The sequence below is a fragment of the Harpia harpyja genome, chromosome Z (genome assembly GCF_026419915.1).
Source record: "Harpia harpyja isolate bHarHar1 chromosome Z, bHarHar1 primary haplotype, whole genome shotgun sequence".
NCBI lineage: Eukaryota > Metazoa > Chordata > Aves > Accipitriformes > Accipitridae > Harpia > Harpia harpyja.
The window spans coordinates 36,669,272-36,688,508 of NC_068969.1; the positions used below are offsets into that span (position 1 = coordinate 36,669,272).

At 44.9% G+C, this 19,237-nt stretch overlaps 1 protein-coding gene across 2 annotated transcripts in view; it reads left to right on the forward strand.

Annotated features, from left to right (window-relative positions):
• The first annotated feature begins 3,589 nt into the window (after window positions 1–3,589).
• Window positions 3,590–19,237, forward strand: part of GRIN3A (glutamate ionotropic receptor NMDA type subunit 3A) — an 80,985-nt gene continuing 65,337 nt past the window's right edge. Inside the window, exon 1 of one of the 2 annotated variants that reach the window (XM_052775836.1) lies at window positions 3,590–4,306. In XM_052775836.1, the coding sequence (XP_052631796.1) occupies window positions 3,590–4,306 (717 nt within the window). The remainder of the gene's footprint in view (window positions 4,307–19,237) is intronic. The other variant, XM_052775835.1, reaches the window with a different exon arrangement.

Sequence of the window (19,237 nt, forward strand, 5' to 3'; positions counted from 1 at the left end):
TTTATTCCTAGTGAATGAAAGAATTAATTTTACCTGAATGGTTTATTTTTCCCTAATTCTCAGTTTTCAATGAGGGTTATGAAAGGAAAAAAAAAAAATTTCATCCCTTACCCTCTCCAAGGCTAGAGAGATAGTGTATGGTACCCTGCATTTCAGCTAGTGACTCGGGCATTTCGAAAAATGTGAGCGGCTAAAAAAGGGGCAGATAACCAGGAGTTTAAGCAATCTGGCTATCATGCTCTGGCAAGCCCAAGGAGCTTCTCTCTCAGAGCAAAGAGAACAGAGCAACACAGACATGAACAGGAGGACAGCGATAACCTACTTCCAATTACACCAAGTTGCTCAGAGGGAACAAGCCTTGCAGAAGGCCGCTGTGATACACACAGGACAATTGTTCTGCAGCCCAGAAAGCAAACAAACCAACCCTACTTCAAAGAAATGACAATGAGCCAAGCAAGCGGAAAGAGCAGCAAGAGAAATAGGAGTGGTGATTTTAAACACATTTCCCTACTGCATTTTTCATTGCTGAAGGGTTTTCACTAGCTTTAACTGTGACGCTCAGCCACCTATCAAGGATGAATAGTTTCTGCAGTTACCATTCCCCAGCAATCAACGCCACCAGCATTGCTGCACTTACGGTTACCCAAGGTGACAACCAATTCAGAGGAGGTCCATCCACTTGCCCGGATCTGCCTGGTCATATTGCAGCTGAATATTTAATACAGGAGAGGAGATTTCTTCTGTAATTTTCAGAGCTGCTTCAATAATAAGTTTGATTACATTTTCTGAAGCGCTTGCTTTTTTAAATTAGTGTCACCTGTGCCCTAAAGCCAGAGAAAGATCTACTCCTATAATGAAGCTGCAGATGAATGACAATTTAGGGCTGTCTGTTAAGACATGGAAGAGTAACCATTTCTTATAAAAATAATTCCCACATGAAAACTAGTAATTACCTAACTACACAGCAGAGAAGTTACGTGCTTACCAGGTCTTTCCAAACCTTTCAAAAAGGATGCAAATACAGACAGCACCTCTGGGGTTGTACAGATCTCAGGTGAGCTCAAACTCACAACCTGAGAGCTAACTCCTGCAGTTTGGGGAGGAAAAAAAAAACATTTTTCTCTGCACTGTGTGAAATTTACCATATTTGAAGCCAGTTCTCCCAGCCAATAATTCCTTATTTCTAACAGAGGAGACTTTGAATACCTGTGTTAATATGATCCATGCCTTAAAAAAAAAATGAGGAAAAGGGACAGGAGGAACCTGGGTTGATCAGAGAAGATACCAAGAGATAAAAATCTGATTATAAGACTAGAAGAAAAAGGAAGAAGAAAAGGGGAAATGGGAAATTGTTTTTAACTCTTAAACATAGTATTAGCTCATCTTTACACGTAGCAGCTGGTATAGTCAGTCTTGGCCTACAGACCACCACTCTGCTGTTCATCATTTTCCACTTAGGAACTAATTTTGCAACCACATATCGATTTAGAGAGAGCAGTAAGAGAGAAACACTAGCTTTGCAGGTCATTTGGAACATGGTAACAGCAGGCAGGTATGACGAGGTGATAACATGATGGAGATAAGGACATAAGAGACAGAGAAATATCAGCACAGCTGCACAAGACCTTGGAAAGACCTCATTTTGAAGACTGTGTACACCTCTGCTGATGTCCCCTCAAGAAAGGTGAATTTAAATTAGAAAACATGCAGTTCAGACCTGTTGGAGGGTAGTGACCACCTCTTTTATACGGCACAATGAAAAGTGTTTCCTTCTACACAGATTTTGTGCGTACCAAATGAAGAAAAAGAAAGGGAGCATATGATGTTTCTTCATAAATCACTCTGAAGATACATTTCAGAAAGAAAGGGGAAAGAAGGTTAACATTCAGAGAGGAAGATCTCTTCAAGTTAAAGAATAAAGCTAGCACTAGGTCAGGGTAAACTGCTTGTGAAGAAGTTGCCAACAGGTTTCTAACCACTCCAGGCGTGAAAGGTCTCAAACTGTCCTCCCACGCGGGTCAGCAGACAGCAGGAAACTGCACTGCGTTCGAACAGGGCTGAACCAGCCAGGGAAAGATGACAGGAGTCCCACAGGCAGAAAACGTATTCAACTCTCTGGGCGTCCCCCCTGTCGGTAGGCAGCCTGCACCTCGCCGCGGGGGAGAGCCGTGGGATTGTTTCCCCTCTGACGGACAGCGTGGCTGTGGGAGAGGGCTTCCCCTGAGATGCTGGAGACCGATCACGCCCCAGAGACACAGCGCTGAGCGTGTCAGTGCCCCGATCGGAGTGTTGAAGTCCGAGACCTACGGTTAGCGCGGCTCCCGAGTGCCCAGGATTAAACCCAATTACCAGAACCGAGACGAGGACTGCACTTCCCACGGCCCCCTTGCCGGCACGCACACAGACGCGCACCTCTGCGCTGCCCTATTTTCTCTTAGCATAAGGCTGTCCTGTCATAAAAGCAATTTTAGAAAGTGTCCATGGCTTGCTGAGCAGGGATCTCGGGTCCCACATGTCGAAAAATGATTCGGTTTGAAGCAGCAGCGCACGGGGAAGGCGGCGAGCGCAGCCAGCTCTGCTTGCTTTCCCGACGAGCACGCTGCGGCGGAGGGGGACGAGGTTGCCCCCCCAGCCGAGGGGGCGAGGCGAGCCCCCCCGCCCCGGGTCCCAGCCCCTGCGGGGTCGGAGCAGCCCGGGGTCTCAGTTTTACTTCGCCGCCGCTGCGAGAGCCCCGCGACAACACCCGGGCGGAGGTTTCCGTCGGGGCTGTCCCGGGACGCTTCCCCGGGGCGGGGGGGGGGAGCAAACAAGAGGCGCGGAGGGAGCGGGCGATCCCCCGAAAACCCCCCTTCTTCCCCCGGGCGGCCCGCGGGGGCGGCGGCGACTACAAGTCCCGGCTGCCCGGGGAGGAGCCGGCGCGGGGCTGCCGCTCGCCGTCCCTCCCGGTGGGAGCGCAGCGCAGCCCAGCGACCGCCCGCAGCCCCGCCGGCAGCGCCCGCCGCGGCCGACCGGCAACTTTTCTCGCCTCCGGAGCCGGGCAGGGGAGTGCACCGAGGGCTGCGGAGGACAGCCGGCCGGCGGGCGGCGGGGGCTGGAAAAGGGAGCCTTGCCGGGGGGGGCGGGGAGGGAGCCGGGCAGGGGGCTGCGGGGGGGGAGCCTTGCGAGGAAGCCGGGGACGGGAGTTGCGGTGCAGCGGGGGGGCTGCGGAGGGGAGCCGGGCAGGGGAGCGCACGGTGGGCTCGGGAAGGGGAGTCGGGGAGGGCAGCCCTGCAAGGGACCCCGGCTGCGGGGCCGGGCGGGGGGGGAGCCGCTGGGCAGGGCAGCCCCGCAGGGGAGCTTCTCGCTCTGTGCAGGGCAGCCGGCCAGGGCGAGCGCCCGGGCGGAGGACCCGGCCAGGGGCGCCTCGCCGGCGGGGGCGGCGCGGGGTGCCGCCCCGGGGCCGGGCCGCTCCAGCCCCGCGGGTCCTTGGGGGGCGGGCCGAGCCCCCCCCCGACCCGCTTCCAGCTCCGGGGCGTGGGCGCGGCGGCGGCGGCGGCCCCCATGGGCGGCGGCGGGGGCGGCTCTGCGCGGGGGCCGCCCGCCGCGGCTGATGCCGCTGCCGGCCGCCCGCGGGGCGGCTGAGGCGGCTGGCGGGGCCGGGGCCTGGGGAGGCGGCGGGCGGGTCCCGGCCATGTGGCGGCCGGGGGTGCGCGGGCTCCTGGCCCGGGCGTGCCTGCTGCTGCTGCCGCCCTGCGCCCTGGTGCTGGCGGCGGTGCCCGGCTCCGCGTCCCACCCGCAGCCCTGCCAGATCCTGCGGCGCATCGGCCACACCGTCAGGGTGGGGGCCACCCACCTGCAGCCCCGCGCCGCCGGCTGGCCCGAGGAGGCGGCGGGCGGGCGGCGGGCGGGCGGCAGCCCCGAGGGGGGGAGCGCCGCGGGGCCGCGGGGCCGGCGCCCGGGGGGCGGCGGGGAGCGGCGGCCGCCCCCCTCGCCCTCGCCGCGGGACGCGCTGCTGTTGGCCGTGGCGAACCTCAACGGCGTGGCCGGGCTGCTGCCCTACAACCTGTCCCTGGAGGTGGTGATGGCGATCGAGGCGGGGCTGGGCGACCTGCCCCTCTTCCCCTTCTCTTCCCCCAGCGCCTCCTGGAGCAACGACCCCGTCTCCTTTCTGCAGAGCCTCTGCCACACCGTGGTGGTGCAGGGGGTCTCCGCCATCCTCGCCTTCCCGCAGAGCCGGGGGGAGATGCTGGAGCTGGACTTCATCTCGGCGGCGCTGCGCATCCCCGTGGTCAGCATCGTGCTGGGCGAGTTCCCCCGCCGGAGTCCGGTAAGGCGCTGGGGGGAGTGGTGGGGGGGTCGGGCAGGGCTCACACCGCACAGGGGCAGGGCAGGCGGCACCCGCCCGGCACCCCCGGGTACCCTGCGGGGAAGGGTCGGGGTCCGGCCGGTTGCCGGCGGGCGGCTGGGCCGGGCCGGGCCGGGCCGTGGGAGCCGGGCAGCGGTCGGGCTGGGGAGGGACACTGCCCGAGCCCTGCCCGGAGAGAAGCAGTTTGAGTCTGGAGCCTCCGGAATCGCTGTTTCTGGTGTTTACCTCCTCTTGCATCCTCTCTCCCGTGTTGGCCCTTGCTCTCAGCCCCGGGTTGGAGGGGGACGAGCATTCTCTCCGTGGGAAGGCTGTGTTTTGCTTCTCGGTGGCAAGAGCTAAGCCGTGAGGCTGGAGTCATACGCCACGTTAAGTTGTAGATTTGAGAGGGGAAAGGGGGTCCAGCACATGCACTGGTGAGAAGCTGCTCTTCTGGAGGTCCTTAGCTTGGCTTTTGGAGAAGGACACACTTTGCAGACAAAAAGAAGGTTGTGAGGGGGAAAAAAAAAAAAAAGGCTAAAACCAGCATTCAGGGTGTTTATTTATTACTTGTCTAAATGCTGTGCTCTGTGTGTGGGCACTGTGGGTTGTTCACTAGATGACACTTCTCAAGGAAGTTGTTCACTGTAACTTGGCTTTGCATTGAGCTATCTAAAGCATTAGGATTTTCTTTAGTTCACGCATCGCTGCTAGATCAGATTTTTGCTAAACCTAATTACCTAACTAAAGTAGTAGAAACTAAATTCGTTGTGTGTGACTGTCAGGCACAAATAGTAGTAATATCCAATGGGAGCTAAACTTTCTATCACACAGAGATGGCAACTTAAGTGTTACACACTCTGGAAAAAGGTGATAGTTCAATATTTTGCAAATGTGTTTGATGCCAGTTATCTTCAGGCAAAAGGGTTGGAAGAAAATGCTCTATTCTGTGTAGCCCATGCAAGGGAAGTAATGAGTAAAATGGCAGAAGCTGCCATTTAAGTAGCCAGGAGAAATAGTTGTTTTATATAATAAGAGATAGCTCAACTTTGCTCTCAAATTGTAATCAGAAGAAAAGATTACCAACTTAATTTGCAAAAGCAAATATATAACTCAGCCTGGATCACTGTTAGACTTCTGTAATTTTTTGTGTTAGGTTGTGACAGAAAAGGTGGGAGAAGAAAGTCTGTGCTAGGCAACTCCCAGTCTGTCATTGAAGGTGTGACTGCTGTACGCTGGTCTGAACTCAGCTAGTTTTCTCTACCTCAGCAAAACCCATGTAACTCAGGTTTCTGTGGATTTATGCAGCAACTCGAGGGTAATCAGTGCCACCAAATGCCACTAGTGATGCGTGTTTGGTGCCAATAGCGTCAAAGTTTGCTCAGTTCCATGTACCAGCTTTTCAGCTACGCTTGCAGTTGTGCTGGAGTCAATAGCCAAAGCTCCCTGAAGACCAGATCCTGAACCCAGCATCTCCTTGCTTTCTGTCTATTAAAATCAGAATTATTTTCTCTTCCATGCAAGATGGGTCGAAGTTCATCCAAAGCTGCCTGAGAACACAAGATGAGTTAAATGCATATAGCAGAGGGTTAGAGTCATTGCTTCTTTCCACAGACTTCACAGCTCCTGCTTAACTTTCACTTTGTTCTCAGTGGGGAGCCAACTGGATCAATCTATCCAAATCAGGACTTTGGTCTTAAGCAGATGTTTAAGTGTCATTGTCTTCAGTGACAGTGAAACCAACGCTTGACATTGAACCTGTGCTGAATAGAGTCTGGGTTTTTTTCAGCTGAGCTGAAAAAATCACTCTTCAAGGCTCTGTGGGTTTAAAAAAAAGTCCCAGCCTTACTCAAAGGCCAGCAAGTAACACATTAGTCTCTAAAGATTGGCTTGGAGGGCCTGACATCTTTCTGAACACTCTTTTTTCATACCTTCACGTAATAAATACCATTTTAACGCTAACTCTGGAGGCAATGCTCCAGCAGCCTTACCTCACATACTTCCCAGAGTTACAGGATTTCCAACAGCATCTTGGACCCTGGGGGAGCCTGGAGATGTTGGCCTCAGCAGCCTCTGGTGTCTTACTACCTGCTGCAGGCAGGGATTTTGTGTCACTCGCAGTCCCATGCCAGCACTGGCATGAGATGAATGTGCCATGGACCTCCCACCTTCCTGGCTTAACAGCCCCGGAGCCACAGATGGGCCACTTCTACTGATTGGCAATTTTAGAGGAGGCAAGTGTAAATGACATCTTTGTAGGTGAGACAGATTTTGCTAATAGGCCCAGCATGCAATTTTTCAGACAAGAGAAGTCAGGAAGAAAAGACTGAGATCTAACCCTGCTTCTGAAATGTGAAGCATTGGCCTCCCTGGGGTCACCCTTCCCACTGATGCTTTGGCAGAGCAATCCTCCCTCCCTCCAAAACACCACTGCAGCACACCTTGCAGAAGCAGACCCAAAACTTGTTTGCCCTTGAAGAACATTTCCCACTGTCCACCATATGAGGAGCACAGCAAACATGCTAATGAACTTGACGTTCGCTGGATGCTGTCTCAAGCCACTTCTCCTCAGCATTCAGAATTTTTGTTAGGATGGTTTCAAGGCAGTAATGTCTAACAGGGTGTCATTTTCTGCATTACGCCAGGAAGGGAATGTACACATCTGTTTGTACTGCTGCTGAATGTTAACATAATTACTTTATACAGAAGTTTATAATAAGCAGATATTCATTGAAATTGAAAAAGATGTCGATCTTTGAGCAAATCTTGCCTAAGATGGCAAAAAGCAGTACTTAAAATGAAAAGGAAAATAAGGATCCAGAACTGAAATACATTTGAATAATACTGGCTGTTGCCTCTGTGGCATTTGATGATATACTTCAAACATGTAACATCGAGAGGAAATCCACAGTGTCACAGCTGAGCAGCTACAGTCAGATGGATACCTAGAATGTTTTCAAAAGTTTTGTGGTTATTCAAGCATCTTTAAAAGTCTGTTTCTCCTTAAATTCTACTCTCCTAAACTTAAAAAAAAAAAAAATCAGTCTTCCCCCACGACAATTAACAATCACAAGACAACAGCCGTCACAAAGTGTGGTACAGCATTTGTTCTCTCACAAGGACAGCTGTTGCTGGAGGTTCAGGATTGTGTGTGGCAAAACACACACGTGGCTTCAAGGGCTGCTGCACGGAGTAAAATTTGACATACTTTCTTTCATTTTCATTTGTATATGTGATTTAATGACTAACATATACTGACAGTAAATCCAGATGCTCTTGTGACCTGAAAAAAGCTGTTTACTTTTCCGAGTTTCCTGTCACTCTAGTAAATTTTCACACTCTCGGTAAGCAAAAGTAACAATTTAACACTGTCATTCAGCAAGCAAAAAACCACTGGATTTCTTTACTACTAACACGAATGCAAATTGCACCAAAGCTTTGACACCTCATTATTTTGGAGACAGCAGCTCATGAGCACTGGTGCCATTGAGGCAATGCTTGTCATCTTATGTATGTTTTTATGAAGAAACACACTTTATTTTTTCGTTCCAAGACTGCCAATGTCATTAATAACTTTCCCAGGGATGGGAGAGGGAAAAGATCCAGGGAACGTGAACCATAAATAAACACAGTGAAACCTCTTCTAGTACTACAGTTCAGAGCCAAGAGTCTGGGAAGAATAGCCTATAATATCCATTTTATAGGTGATGCTATCAGAAATGCAGGGGAGGTCATGTTTGCAGCAGCTTTTTCTGAACTTCAGAACTTGGGGAGTATTTTCAGTGGGTTTCAGACAGATTAGTAGCTCTGATGTCTTTTAACATGAAAAGGACTATTCTCAGAGCAATGAAACAAAAAGTAAATCTGAATCATCAGTCCCTGCATAGCCAGTGTGCGCTTTATCTGGTTTCCTGAGGAACTGGAATTGCAGCAGTGCTGATTACTGCTATGACTTCAGAGAGGGTCAAAAGAATAAATAAATCAAGTCAGAGTTTTAGGTTAAACAGTGAATTTCCTGGTGAAGTAGCAAGCTCAGCCTCAAAACAGATGCTGTAGAAAGAAACTGACCATTAACATTTAATTTTTGGTTTGTTTTTAAAGGAATTTAAGCTTTTTTTTTGGAAACAGCTTTATAGTTCACATATATATCAAACCACCCTGGGTGGGGAATTACACATCTTTGCTTTTGGAAACAGCTAGGAATACCACTGTGTGTACAGTATCACCAGAAGTCACACTGATCTGCAAGACAGTGACTATGCAAAGCACCAATGAGGACAGGCAGAAATTACAGCAAGGGAAGGGAGATGTGGAAAAGCTTCTGTCCAACTATGCCCACAGACAGTTTTTTTCCTCCTTTGAGCCAGAACTGCATTTTTGCAGAAAAGTGGTTTTGATTGGCAAAAAAAAAAAAAAATTAAAAACCTCGTTTTCCAGGAGAGACTGCAAAACACATGCTTGGCTGCAGTTTCTGGTAATTCAAACTGTTATTGCTAATCTGACCTAGTCCAAATGTTAAAGTTTGTAAAGTTACTGTGTAGATGAGGAATATGTATTCAGTCTTTCCCTGTGATCACCAACCCTCCTCACCTCACACTGCATAGATAGTATGGCTTATACATTTTGTGCACTTCAGGAGGGTTTATGAGAGGTGCCTTGAGGGAAAAAAGTATGGAAATTGAAAGGATGTGCAAACAAATGTTCAGCTGCTTCTCCTTCAGCCAAAGGTCTCTGTGCAGTTTTGCTCATAGTAAGCCTTTGTAACTTGCAGTTTAGGCCACAGATCTGCGATAACATGAGAGTCCTTTTACATTGCCAGCTAATGTAAAAAAGCTTTGTGTAACTAACAGTTTTGCTCTGTAGCCAGGTATCCTGTAGAGTCATTAATTCTTTTAAACACAGATTTCAGAGGCATAACTGACGTTTGGCTGGCAGTGTTGTGGTCCTAGCATCATGCAAGAGGTCTTCTTATTGTAACAGTCCTCTGTTAAAAAGCAATTATGCAATGTTTGCTAACTGATCCAGTCTCCGACCTCTCACATACTTTTCCCCCTATATCATACATTTTCCTCAGGTTGTTACTTTGAGAATGGTGTTACTTGTGCTCCTGTGCTGTGTTGAACATTGTCAGCTATGAGAGTAGTTTTTATAGTTCATGGTGTTGTCAGCTAAAGCCAATCTGTTACCTTTAAGTTGATAAATGATGTGTGTTGAAGGGAAAGGAGTCCTTGTTTATATTCTTGTCCATGGTCAGAAAGCCCTCAAGTTTGGAGAAAGTGGTGTTGGCATAACATTTGGGAATTGTATTGGCACATTCTGTATTTTGTGGTTTTTTCGTTTAATGCTCAGGGTCTGTTTTCTCTGTGTGTTGCACACTTAGAATCATAGAATGATTTGGGTTGGAAGGAACCTTTAAAGGTCATCTAGTCCAGCCCCCCTGCAATGAGCAGGGACATCTTCAACTAGACCAGGTTGCTCAGAGCCCCATCCAGCCTGACCTTGAATAGAATCATTAAGTTTGGAAAAGACTTCTAAGACCATGAAGTCCAAATACTTGATAATACAAGAAGTCATCCATGTCCCCTAAACTGTCAGAGTCATAATAAACACTATTTAAAACACAACTAAAGGCATCTAGTCATGTAAAACAGAACATTGCAGCCTACCTACTCATGGGGACTTCTTTAAGGATAGTTCCTCCATCAACAAGCTTTGCATACTCAGAAGCATGAGGCAATGAAAAGAAAAAAAAGAACCAGTCTCTTTATTCCAGTTACAGTGTTTAAGGAGGAGTTCATCATGACTGCAAAACATCCTTTTTCAGAATGCAGGAAAGTGGTGAGAGTATTTTTACTTTCAGTTCTCTCCTCTGGATCCTTAATTTTAACATCCTGTTGAGACCGAAGGAGCCAGAACTCTGCTGGGGTGAAGTTTTCCAGTGCTATCTCCAGCCCCTCTTCTTTGGAAGAAAGCCCCTCAGAAATCCATTGAATTTGCTATCCTACCACTGGGCTTTTGAGATTAAGGGATCTTGCAACTTAGAATATTTTAGCATGGTAAATGGTATAGTTATATGGTAAATGTATATGACACTTCGAGGTATGAGAACGTATTATTTTCCCAGGTGTTTTGTTGCTTATGGAGGAGCAAATTTTTGAGGTGAAGAAGTGTTTTCAAGCATATTAGTTCAAGACTTGGAAGTTGTTTGCAATACTAGAAAGTTATTTATTGTTTCTTACCACCCAAGTCTCAGTGAAATCTTATAGCAGGCTTCTTTCTTAAAGTTCCCTAAGTTTCTTCAACACTTAGCTTAGATAGCATAAAGGTATTCTTATTTTATAGTATTTGTGATTTGTAATATAAGTTGTAAGGCTTGGTTTGCACAACTACCATTCACACCGTTATTCATCATCCATAATTTTCTGTACATTTTTCTTTTCCTGGCAATTATTATTTAAGGAAATGTTGGATATGCTTGAATGTCTGCTTATTTCAAAGTTAGGGTGTTATAAGTGCTACAGACTTTGAAACTGGATAGTGCAGCGTTATTTGAAATACATGCGTGCACCAGAGATTCTTTGCTTGAGTGGCATCAAGTCAACAGTGAGCAATCTATCTCAAATACAGCAAGGGGTTATTACCCAGATTTAGAATGTGCACTGAGTCTATAATTATTTAGGGTATCTGATTCTGGGAATCCTTAGATAAAATTATGCCAATAATCACTTTGTTCATGAAGTACATCTAGTTCTGTCAAGTTTTATCAAATCACATAGTCAGCTTTATAAGTTCTGTTGTATTTTCAGTTATATCGATTCCATTTGAAAAGGGTGGTAAAGAGTTAAGATTTGGGAAAGGGGTGGATGGAAGGTGATTCTTTTACTTAAATACTATACCAGTAGACATTTCCTACATAAATGAAAAACAAATATCTATATTGAATTGTTATGAAAACTCAAAAACAAAGATACCTGCTTTGTAGTTTGATGTGCATTTGTTTATCAGTCTCTCTCCTCGCTGTACTCATGATAGCATACTGGATTCTGGAGAAAATACCTGAGCTGGCTAGTAACAAGATTTTCTCAATCCTCATCTTGTGCTGCTTCTCTGATGCAGAAAAAGCTGAGTTAATACTGAATTCAATACCATACATGACGTTTTCTTTTTTGTTTTCTGCTGTTCTGGGTGTTCACAAAACAATGTCTTCCTCACTGCATAGCTTAGAAGAGGTCTTTCATAATACACTGCACAAACTCATGTGGATGATGAGTGATTAAACTATGACAGGGTTAAATCATTGATTATTACTTTACTGAATGATGTGCATTATCAGAAGAAACACCAAAGAATACTTAGCTTTATTCACTAAGTAGAAATCAAAATTTGGCCCAAAAATACAAATTTAAAGACAACTTGCTAGCAGGTACTGCATGAATACAAAGTTATGCTACTAAACAGATTATTAACAAAGAAAACACTCTCTAGAAATGTAAGTTGGCGTGTTCAGTATAACCGCCCCCAAGAATTTGCCCGAAAAAGTCAGAGAAAGCACCCCATCTTTCCACTAAAATGGAAGCAGAGCTATGGAAATTAGAAAGCCAAGGATCTTGTCATGCTATATGTTATTCAATTCAATGCTCACAATGAAATTCAAAGACTACTTACAAATGTTTTCATCTAGGGTATATTTAATGAGTTATTTACTATTTAAACTCATGAAATACTGAAAACTCACAGTATTGGAACTTTAGGCTATATTGGATTTAGCTACAGTTCTAAGCCATCAAATAAAATGTTTATCTCACGCTCTATTCTTTTCCTCTGGGGATTTCCATGTAATTTTTTAATATGAAAAAAATCCAGGCATAGCATGGTTAGACTTTATATATTTATTGTGATTAGCAGAAAACTGGAAAAAGCACATTTTCTTTTAAAAATCTAGGATTTTTCTTTCAAAAAAGAATCAGGCTATAATCCATGTTTCTGTAGCACACAGAAGGGCTTTTAAAGAGGGCAAGGATCATCTTTTCAGTCTGATTGAACGAGAGTACACCGAATCTCACTGCAATACCAGTAGCTATGCATTGCAGTTTATTCTGAATAGCTGAAAGGAGCCAGAGAAAAGAGGGAAGAAAACAAGAAAAGGAAGGAAGAAAACTGGAAACATAAATGTCAGTGATACAGGGAGAGAACACAAGAAAATAAAATGAACTGAGAAAAGAAGGAAGAGGTGCCCTTCTCTGTTTCTTTACTTTTTGTGATTCCAGAACCATAAAAACAAGCGAACTGAATTTTACATGAAAGTACTGTACAAAGAGCTGGGATCACCAAGCACAGAGCGAAACAGCTTGCCCAAGTCAGGGTTGAATTAGCAGGGCTGTCTTGATCCCTGGCTAAGGACACTTAACTTCCAGTGAGTAATCCTTCCCCCAAAAGTAGTGCAGACCTCCCAGGGAGCTGCTAAGCCAACATCTAGGAAGCAGTGAAAGGAATAGGGATTAGATCAAAGGTAGATTGCAGTTTATTGCTGCTGCTGGAGGGACTTCTTGCAAAGGGTATGAGGCCCTGGGGAGGGTGAGTGTAATTAGTGGAAGCCTTTTTTCCTCTTTGGTGTTGAGAATTACAGGAAGAGAGATGCACCTGGGCATCTCAGGAGACAGTCCCACCTGATGCTCTGGCATGTGGTGTCAGACATCTGGTCAGCATTTCAGAGCACCAGAAGACAGACCAAGGTCGCTTGGATACATGCAGCATCATACCAATAGGTACCCAAAAGGGTTTTTCTAATAAATGGGAGCAAGTTCAGGCACAGTGGATTTTGGATTGCAGCTTTGGACATCAGCGACTGTTCTTTACTTCTGGTGTGGCCCTGAAGGTCTCCATGTATTCCCAAACACACTGTCAGTCAGCCAAATTGGTTCTCACCACCATGGGGAGAGGATATGCAGATGGTGGAAGTAACAGCAGAACTGGGAGAAAGATTTAAGCTTGAGTAGGCAGCAATGACAGATGATTCATTTATTAAGGGAGTCACGCTCCAGCAAAGCCATTTGTGCAAGGGACTCCTCATCAGTGTGACTAAAAAGTTCACAATCTGGCCCCAAGTGCTTCACAGCTGTCACATCAAGCTACTAACATTACTCTTGGTAATCATGGACAACTACACGAAGAACTGAGAAGGGACTTGACAGCATGGCGTACCACAAGCCACAGTAAGCCACAGTAATTGTTACGTGCCACCTTTGCAGGGCATTGCAACCAAACATTTAGGTGCAGCTGGCCTTGTGACTTGGTTTTGGCTGTAGGCAGGGTTTCAAAACATATCTCTGTTCAGGCTTGATGTTCACCACTTCGTCCTGAGCTTACTGTATCATCTCCCCACAGTCTAGTACAATACATCCATTCATGAGCGTCTTGCATCCCTGTATATATATACCCTGTTGGTATAAGCAGAGAGCATGTGTGTACCACTGCTGTGCTAAGCAGCCATCCCTATCTCTGTGAGGTACATGAGTGCATTATCAGCAAGTTGAGACATGATGCTGAACCTCTCTGATGCACCCTGCTGCACTAAGTCTCCATTGCGATGGACTGCATCCTTGCAGGAGTGATGAGCTGGGAGAGGCCTCAGGGTCTGCCTGGAAGGTTTCCACTTGGCACCAGTTTGAAAAGATGTGGTGTGCAGCGTGCTGGCTAATTAACTTTTATCTGAAGTGTTTCAGTCACCTGAATCTCCATGGCTGCAGGGAGCAGATGGGGAGGTGGAGAAGGAGGGGGAGAAGAGTGAACGTGAATACAGGTGCACCCTCAGCTACCACTAAGGCATAGTAAATGGGGAAATTACTGTGATCGTTAGATTGTTATTATTATATAGGAGAAACCAAATGTTAGGGAATTCAGAAGCAGGCACCATTTTTTCCTTTTCTTGCTACAGTATTTTTATTACTTTTTCTTCACCAGCTTTCATCTGTGATGATAGTTTCCAAAGCCTGTTTTACAATGTGGAAAGTATTTGAAATGCATTATAAAAATCTATGAATATGCTGCACAGGCATATTTTAAACTCTTAGTATTTCCCTAAAGGCGTGGTATTCCACTTCCAGCTTTTTTAAGACTGTGAAGGAAATGATTGCCCATGCTGTTCATAAGACATTTTACAAGGCTTTCTAACTTGAGACAGAATTAAAGGACGAGATAGATCTTCAAGCATAAACTGAGATTTTAAAAAGGAAGTTTTGCATTTGTTGCAAAGAAAGACTATTAGACCTAGCAATTAATAGCCACAAAGAGCAGCTGTATTATGCACCAGGCTCTCTCAGTGATGCTACTGATAAAGCAGTTACATTACACTCATCTTAATAGTGTACTCACTCAAACCAGCTTAAAAAGAACTTTTTTTGCAAATCAGATGAAAAGTCAGTATTATGAGTTCACAATTTGATAATTTTCTGGTGCTATTTTAGATGAAAGCATAATTATTTATCACTTTCTCAGCATTTAAGGCTCACATATATATCAGTTAAACAGCTCTCTGTAGGAGAACAGTTGTTTTTAAGAATTTACTGTACTCAACATAAGCATCAGAACACGGGAAAAATAAGATCTAACCTTTACTTGGAGCTGATAGTTGCCCTCTTTCGAGAGTGTACTGAAACTGTTTTAGCTGTGATTTACATTTTCTTAGTACGCTAATACCATGGAGTTGATTTGACTTCTACATTGGAAGGGCAACATGGTGAAAGAGTTATGTGCCTGGGTTTCCTCTGTTTGAATTGTATGTCATAGGTGATAAACTATAGAGCTCCAAGGGGACAAATACATAATAACAGCCTTGAGGCAAACATAGATAAATAGTTAAAGCAAAAAGCATTGATTATGTTTGGTTTAAGCTTTGAGACGTGAAAACTTCAGACGTCATTGCACCATGATGCACTTGCCAAACAGGAGTTTCCAGGAGCTTATTCCTATTTCCAGAGTACAAAATCAAGAAACAGTTTGAAGGAAGGCTCTGCTTTTCTGTCATCTCTTTCCCCAGTCATCCAGCAAGCACACAACCTGCACCAGTAACTTTTAGTGATGTTTTCTTGCTCCAGGACCACAGAAGGATGTGATGTGGTGCTGTATGATCCCCACATGCCCCCTTCATTGCCATTTCTGCAAAACCAATTGCACTGCCTGGTGTGGCTGGCAGAAGATCTGCTGCCGTTACCAGCTATCTTCCAACCACACGGAGGAGCAGCTCATGCTGAAGTCCCACTAGCATCTATAAAATTGTCTACTGCAGAACTAATGTGGGGGAAATGACAAAACATAGCATCAGTGTTTGTTCCCCAGAGATTCGGGGAAGAAAAAAACCCACCTATTAATCACCCCTTTAAAAGTTTTTATCACAATGTATCAGTATAGAAATAGGCTGGATAGGCTGGTACAGTTAACAATAGTCTTGTGGCCTCTGATTAGGAATCTTACATCAGCAGTCAACACAGGGAAGCCAAAATAATGATGATTCAGTCACCCTTATGATCATCTTTTTATACATGTGAATTATTTACATAGTAGAGGATACTTACACACTTGTTAGTTAAAACCTGCTTTTTTCATTCAAGTTATACCCCTAAGATCTCTTTAGAGCACATAGTCCTTCTAATGGCATTTATTTCCCATTCATTATGCCATATTTTGTTTAATGTTGTCTTTCATTGTATAAATAGAAAATCCATCCGTGCAGAATACCTGTGGGAAAGGATTCCTTCACACTGAGAAATTCTTCTGAGAGAGATGGGTGATCAGTCTGTTTTGAATATTGATGCCCAGAATCCCTAGGAACCCTCAGATTTTTTTCAGCTACACCATTTTCTACCTACTCTTCCATTTTCAGGGTGACATGCTCATTTCACCCTTTCTTAATCTTGCCCATTAGTCTTTGTTCTGAGGTCCTGTCTTGCACTATAGAATAATACAGATCCTAAATTAACAGAGTCTTGACTCCAGAAAAAGACCACAAGGCTCTATTGTGATACAAATGATCAGCAACATAAATTGCTCATCACTCACTGTTCATCACATTCTCTGAAAAGCACCAAAAATAAGACACTTATTTATAAATAGCTCAGCCTGCTAGATTCCAGTGAAACTCAATTTCATATCTTCCCACCATTTTGACAGTGCATATAAATATGTAACGTAGTTATGTGAAAGTTAGCTGTGCTGTGATGTCCTTCTTGGGCATTCACAATCCTTACAGGTTTACAGCAGCAGAATAAATTGCAAACAGAGACCTATGGTGGGATACAGCATACCACGATTAGCATAAGAAAGATGCTTTGCTTGACAGAGAATGGGAGCTTGTTGCCCACATCATACTGCTCTTGTATTCCTCCCCAGAAGTGTACTTAAGATGAAAATGAAGTGAGAATTCGCAGTGAATAATACATCTGATAATCACAGACAATTTTTTTCTGCCTGAAAACCACCTGAAATTTCTGGAGCAAGCACAAACAATATAAGCATTAGGAATAACTGCATCCCAGAGCCTTCCAAAAATGTATGAAAGTGCTTCCTTTTACTTCACTGGCTTAGAATAGGGACCAGCTTGAGATACTGTTTTGGTTGTTTGGCTAAGCTGCATGATTTTTTTTTCTCCTCCAATCTGATAAACACAGGAATTGGAGATATACATGGAAGCGGGAACTGGCAAATACTGCAAGTGTTCGGTTTTGCTATTCATTTTCTATAAGCATTTGTCCTAGTGTAATTTGATTACTGGAATGTTCATGAAAAGCAAATGTTGAGGAGAACAAGAACTGCTGAAGTGAATAATTTCATTCATGTGAGTATCTATGTGTTGTTTCTGATGCAATTGCCATCATGAAAAAACCAAACCAATATATTCAGACTTCGTGTTCACTTAAGTGTGGTATGGCTTTGCTTAGGATGAGGAACTAGTTCAACAGCATCTGTGGCTTGTTGCTGTGATATTAAAACTATATTTATAAGCAAACTTAACACTTCTATCAACTTTAACCTTTAATTTTACCTGACTTTTTGCCTTATTTTCACCAGAGAGTTCCCTTCACTTAAAAATCTATAGAAAGCCATTCACTAAGATCAAGAATAATTCAGACAATTCATCTTTTTCTGGATCTGTATTATGCCAGCACTATGAGAGCAAATGCATGTCTTCTGAGAGTCATACAAAATTATTACAATCTTATTAGAGAGTAATAAGAAGCAAAATGGCTTACTATTGTCAGTAAGAGAGGGAGGAATGAGTATGCAGTCTGACCATTGAACTGAGGACTCAGATGGGAAATTCAGTCTTCAACACAGTTAAAAACGTATGGGAAAATACACTGGGCTGAGTACTGGAATCATTACTGGTCTACCAGTCCAGGCATGAAGAAGTCCGGCAGAATTTCCTTGCTTTGTCAGAAGTTACCTCTGGTAGGACAAAAGTTGTCCAAGGCTGTCAAAATCAGCAGCAACCCGTTGCCTGTCTGTAAACGATGCGTTGAGTCTGCGTGCACATTTGACCACTGCCCAACGTAATGATGTAACCATTGGAACTGTTGTGTGGTCCTGCAGCATCCATCCTTTTTTAAGAGTATTAGCGGTGACAGGAAGAAACAGCCAACCCAGAAAGCAAGTTCCCTGCGGTGCACAAAATCTTTTTTGCAGAGGACTTTATTTGACCTGAGCAGTGCTTCCAATCACATGGCATGGGCCAGGAGACTGATGCTGCCCTCCTGATGGGGTAATTCCGCTTGCCTTCACTGTGAGCTTAGAGGATGTTCCAGCAGCCTTCACACCTCTTTGGTGTGTGTCCCCCCCTGCCCTGAGTTTAACAGTCTGTGTGTGTCTCAATCAGTATGCTCAAGCATGTATAATATCTTCAGTCTTTTAAGAGTGGTCTCCAAACTTTGCTTACCTTTCAGAAAAGAAAAGCAAACCTTTCACAGAAGATCCTGCTTTCTGTGAGTGTCTCTCTCTCTCCCTTTTATTCTCACAGCTGGCTGGCTGTTCAACTCCAATTTCTTAATAATACATCCTGGTATTCGGCGTGGTACCTGGTAATGGTTTTAAGCAGGGAGTTTTACAGAATATTTTAGTTCCTTTGCTCAGATGGGGCAGTGCAGCCTCCATGTCAATGCAAAATATCAAAGCAATATTACAACCAAATTCGGAGCTTATGGTTTTTCACCTTCCTTAGTTCCATCCCAGGTCACTGAAATGTGTAGAAGTATAATTTATCTTTTGGAAAACTGACCAAGATTTGCATTCAAGTGCTAGCATCATGTAAACAGAGAAAACTGAAATGGGGAAAGAAAAAATACACATTCCTATTTCTTCAGGGAATATACATTTTTTGTGATTTTTTTATTACAGGTTCTCTCCCTCAAGCAGTACCATTTCCTGCAGAGAGAGGCAGCAGCTTTGATTGTATGTTCTTGCCAAACTCATAGGAAAGGTGTGGTCTGTCATCCCTTCCTTTCAGGTTGTCTGCAGGAATTAGATACTCCTCTGCAACACTTCCCCTCTTCAGAGAGTTAAAATGAATCACAGTGACAAAAATAGTCGATGTGAATTCCTTGTCCCCAGGCTTGGTTCACAAGACTCTGCAGAGTCATCGCAGATTATTTGCATGGAGATGGATAGACACAAACATCTTGCTGAGATTAGTGAGACATGACGCTTTCGTGTTTTATCACAAGCGCTTATCCATGTTAAACTCCCAGGTCGCGCTTCATTTTTGCTGGTACTTACCCTCTCCTTTAGGAGGATACAATCACCCACTCAAGAAGCAGAAATAGTGCATGACTAACTATGTCACGGAACAAATGATTAACACTAAGTAGTTTGTGCTAGCTGTTTGCAAACAATCCACGTGCCGACAATTATGCTGAAGCAATTTTGTGA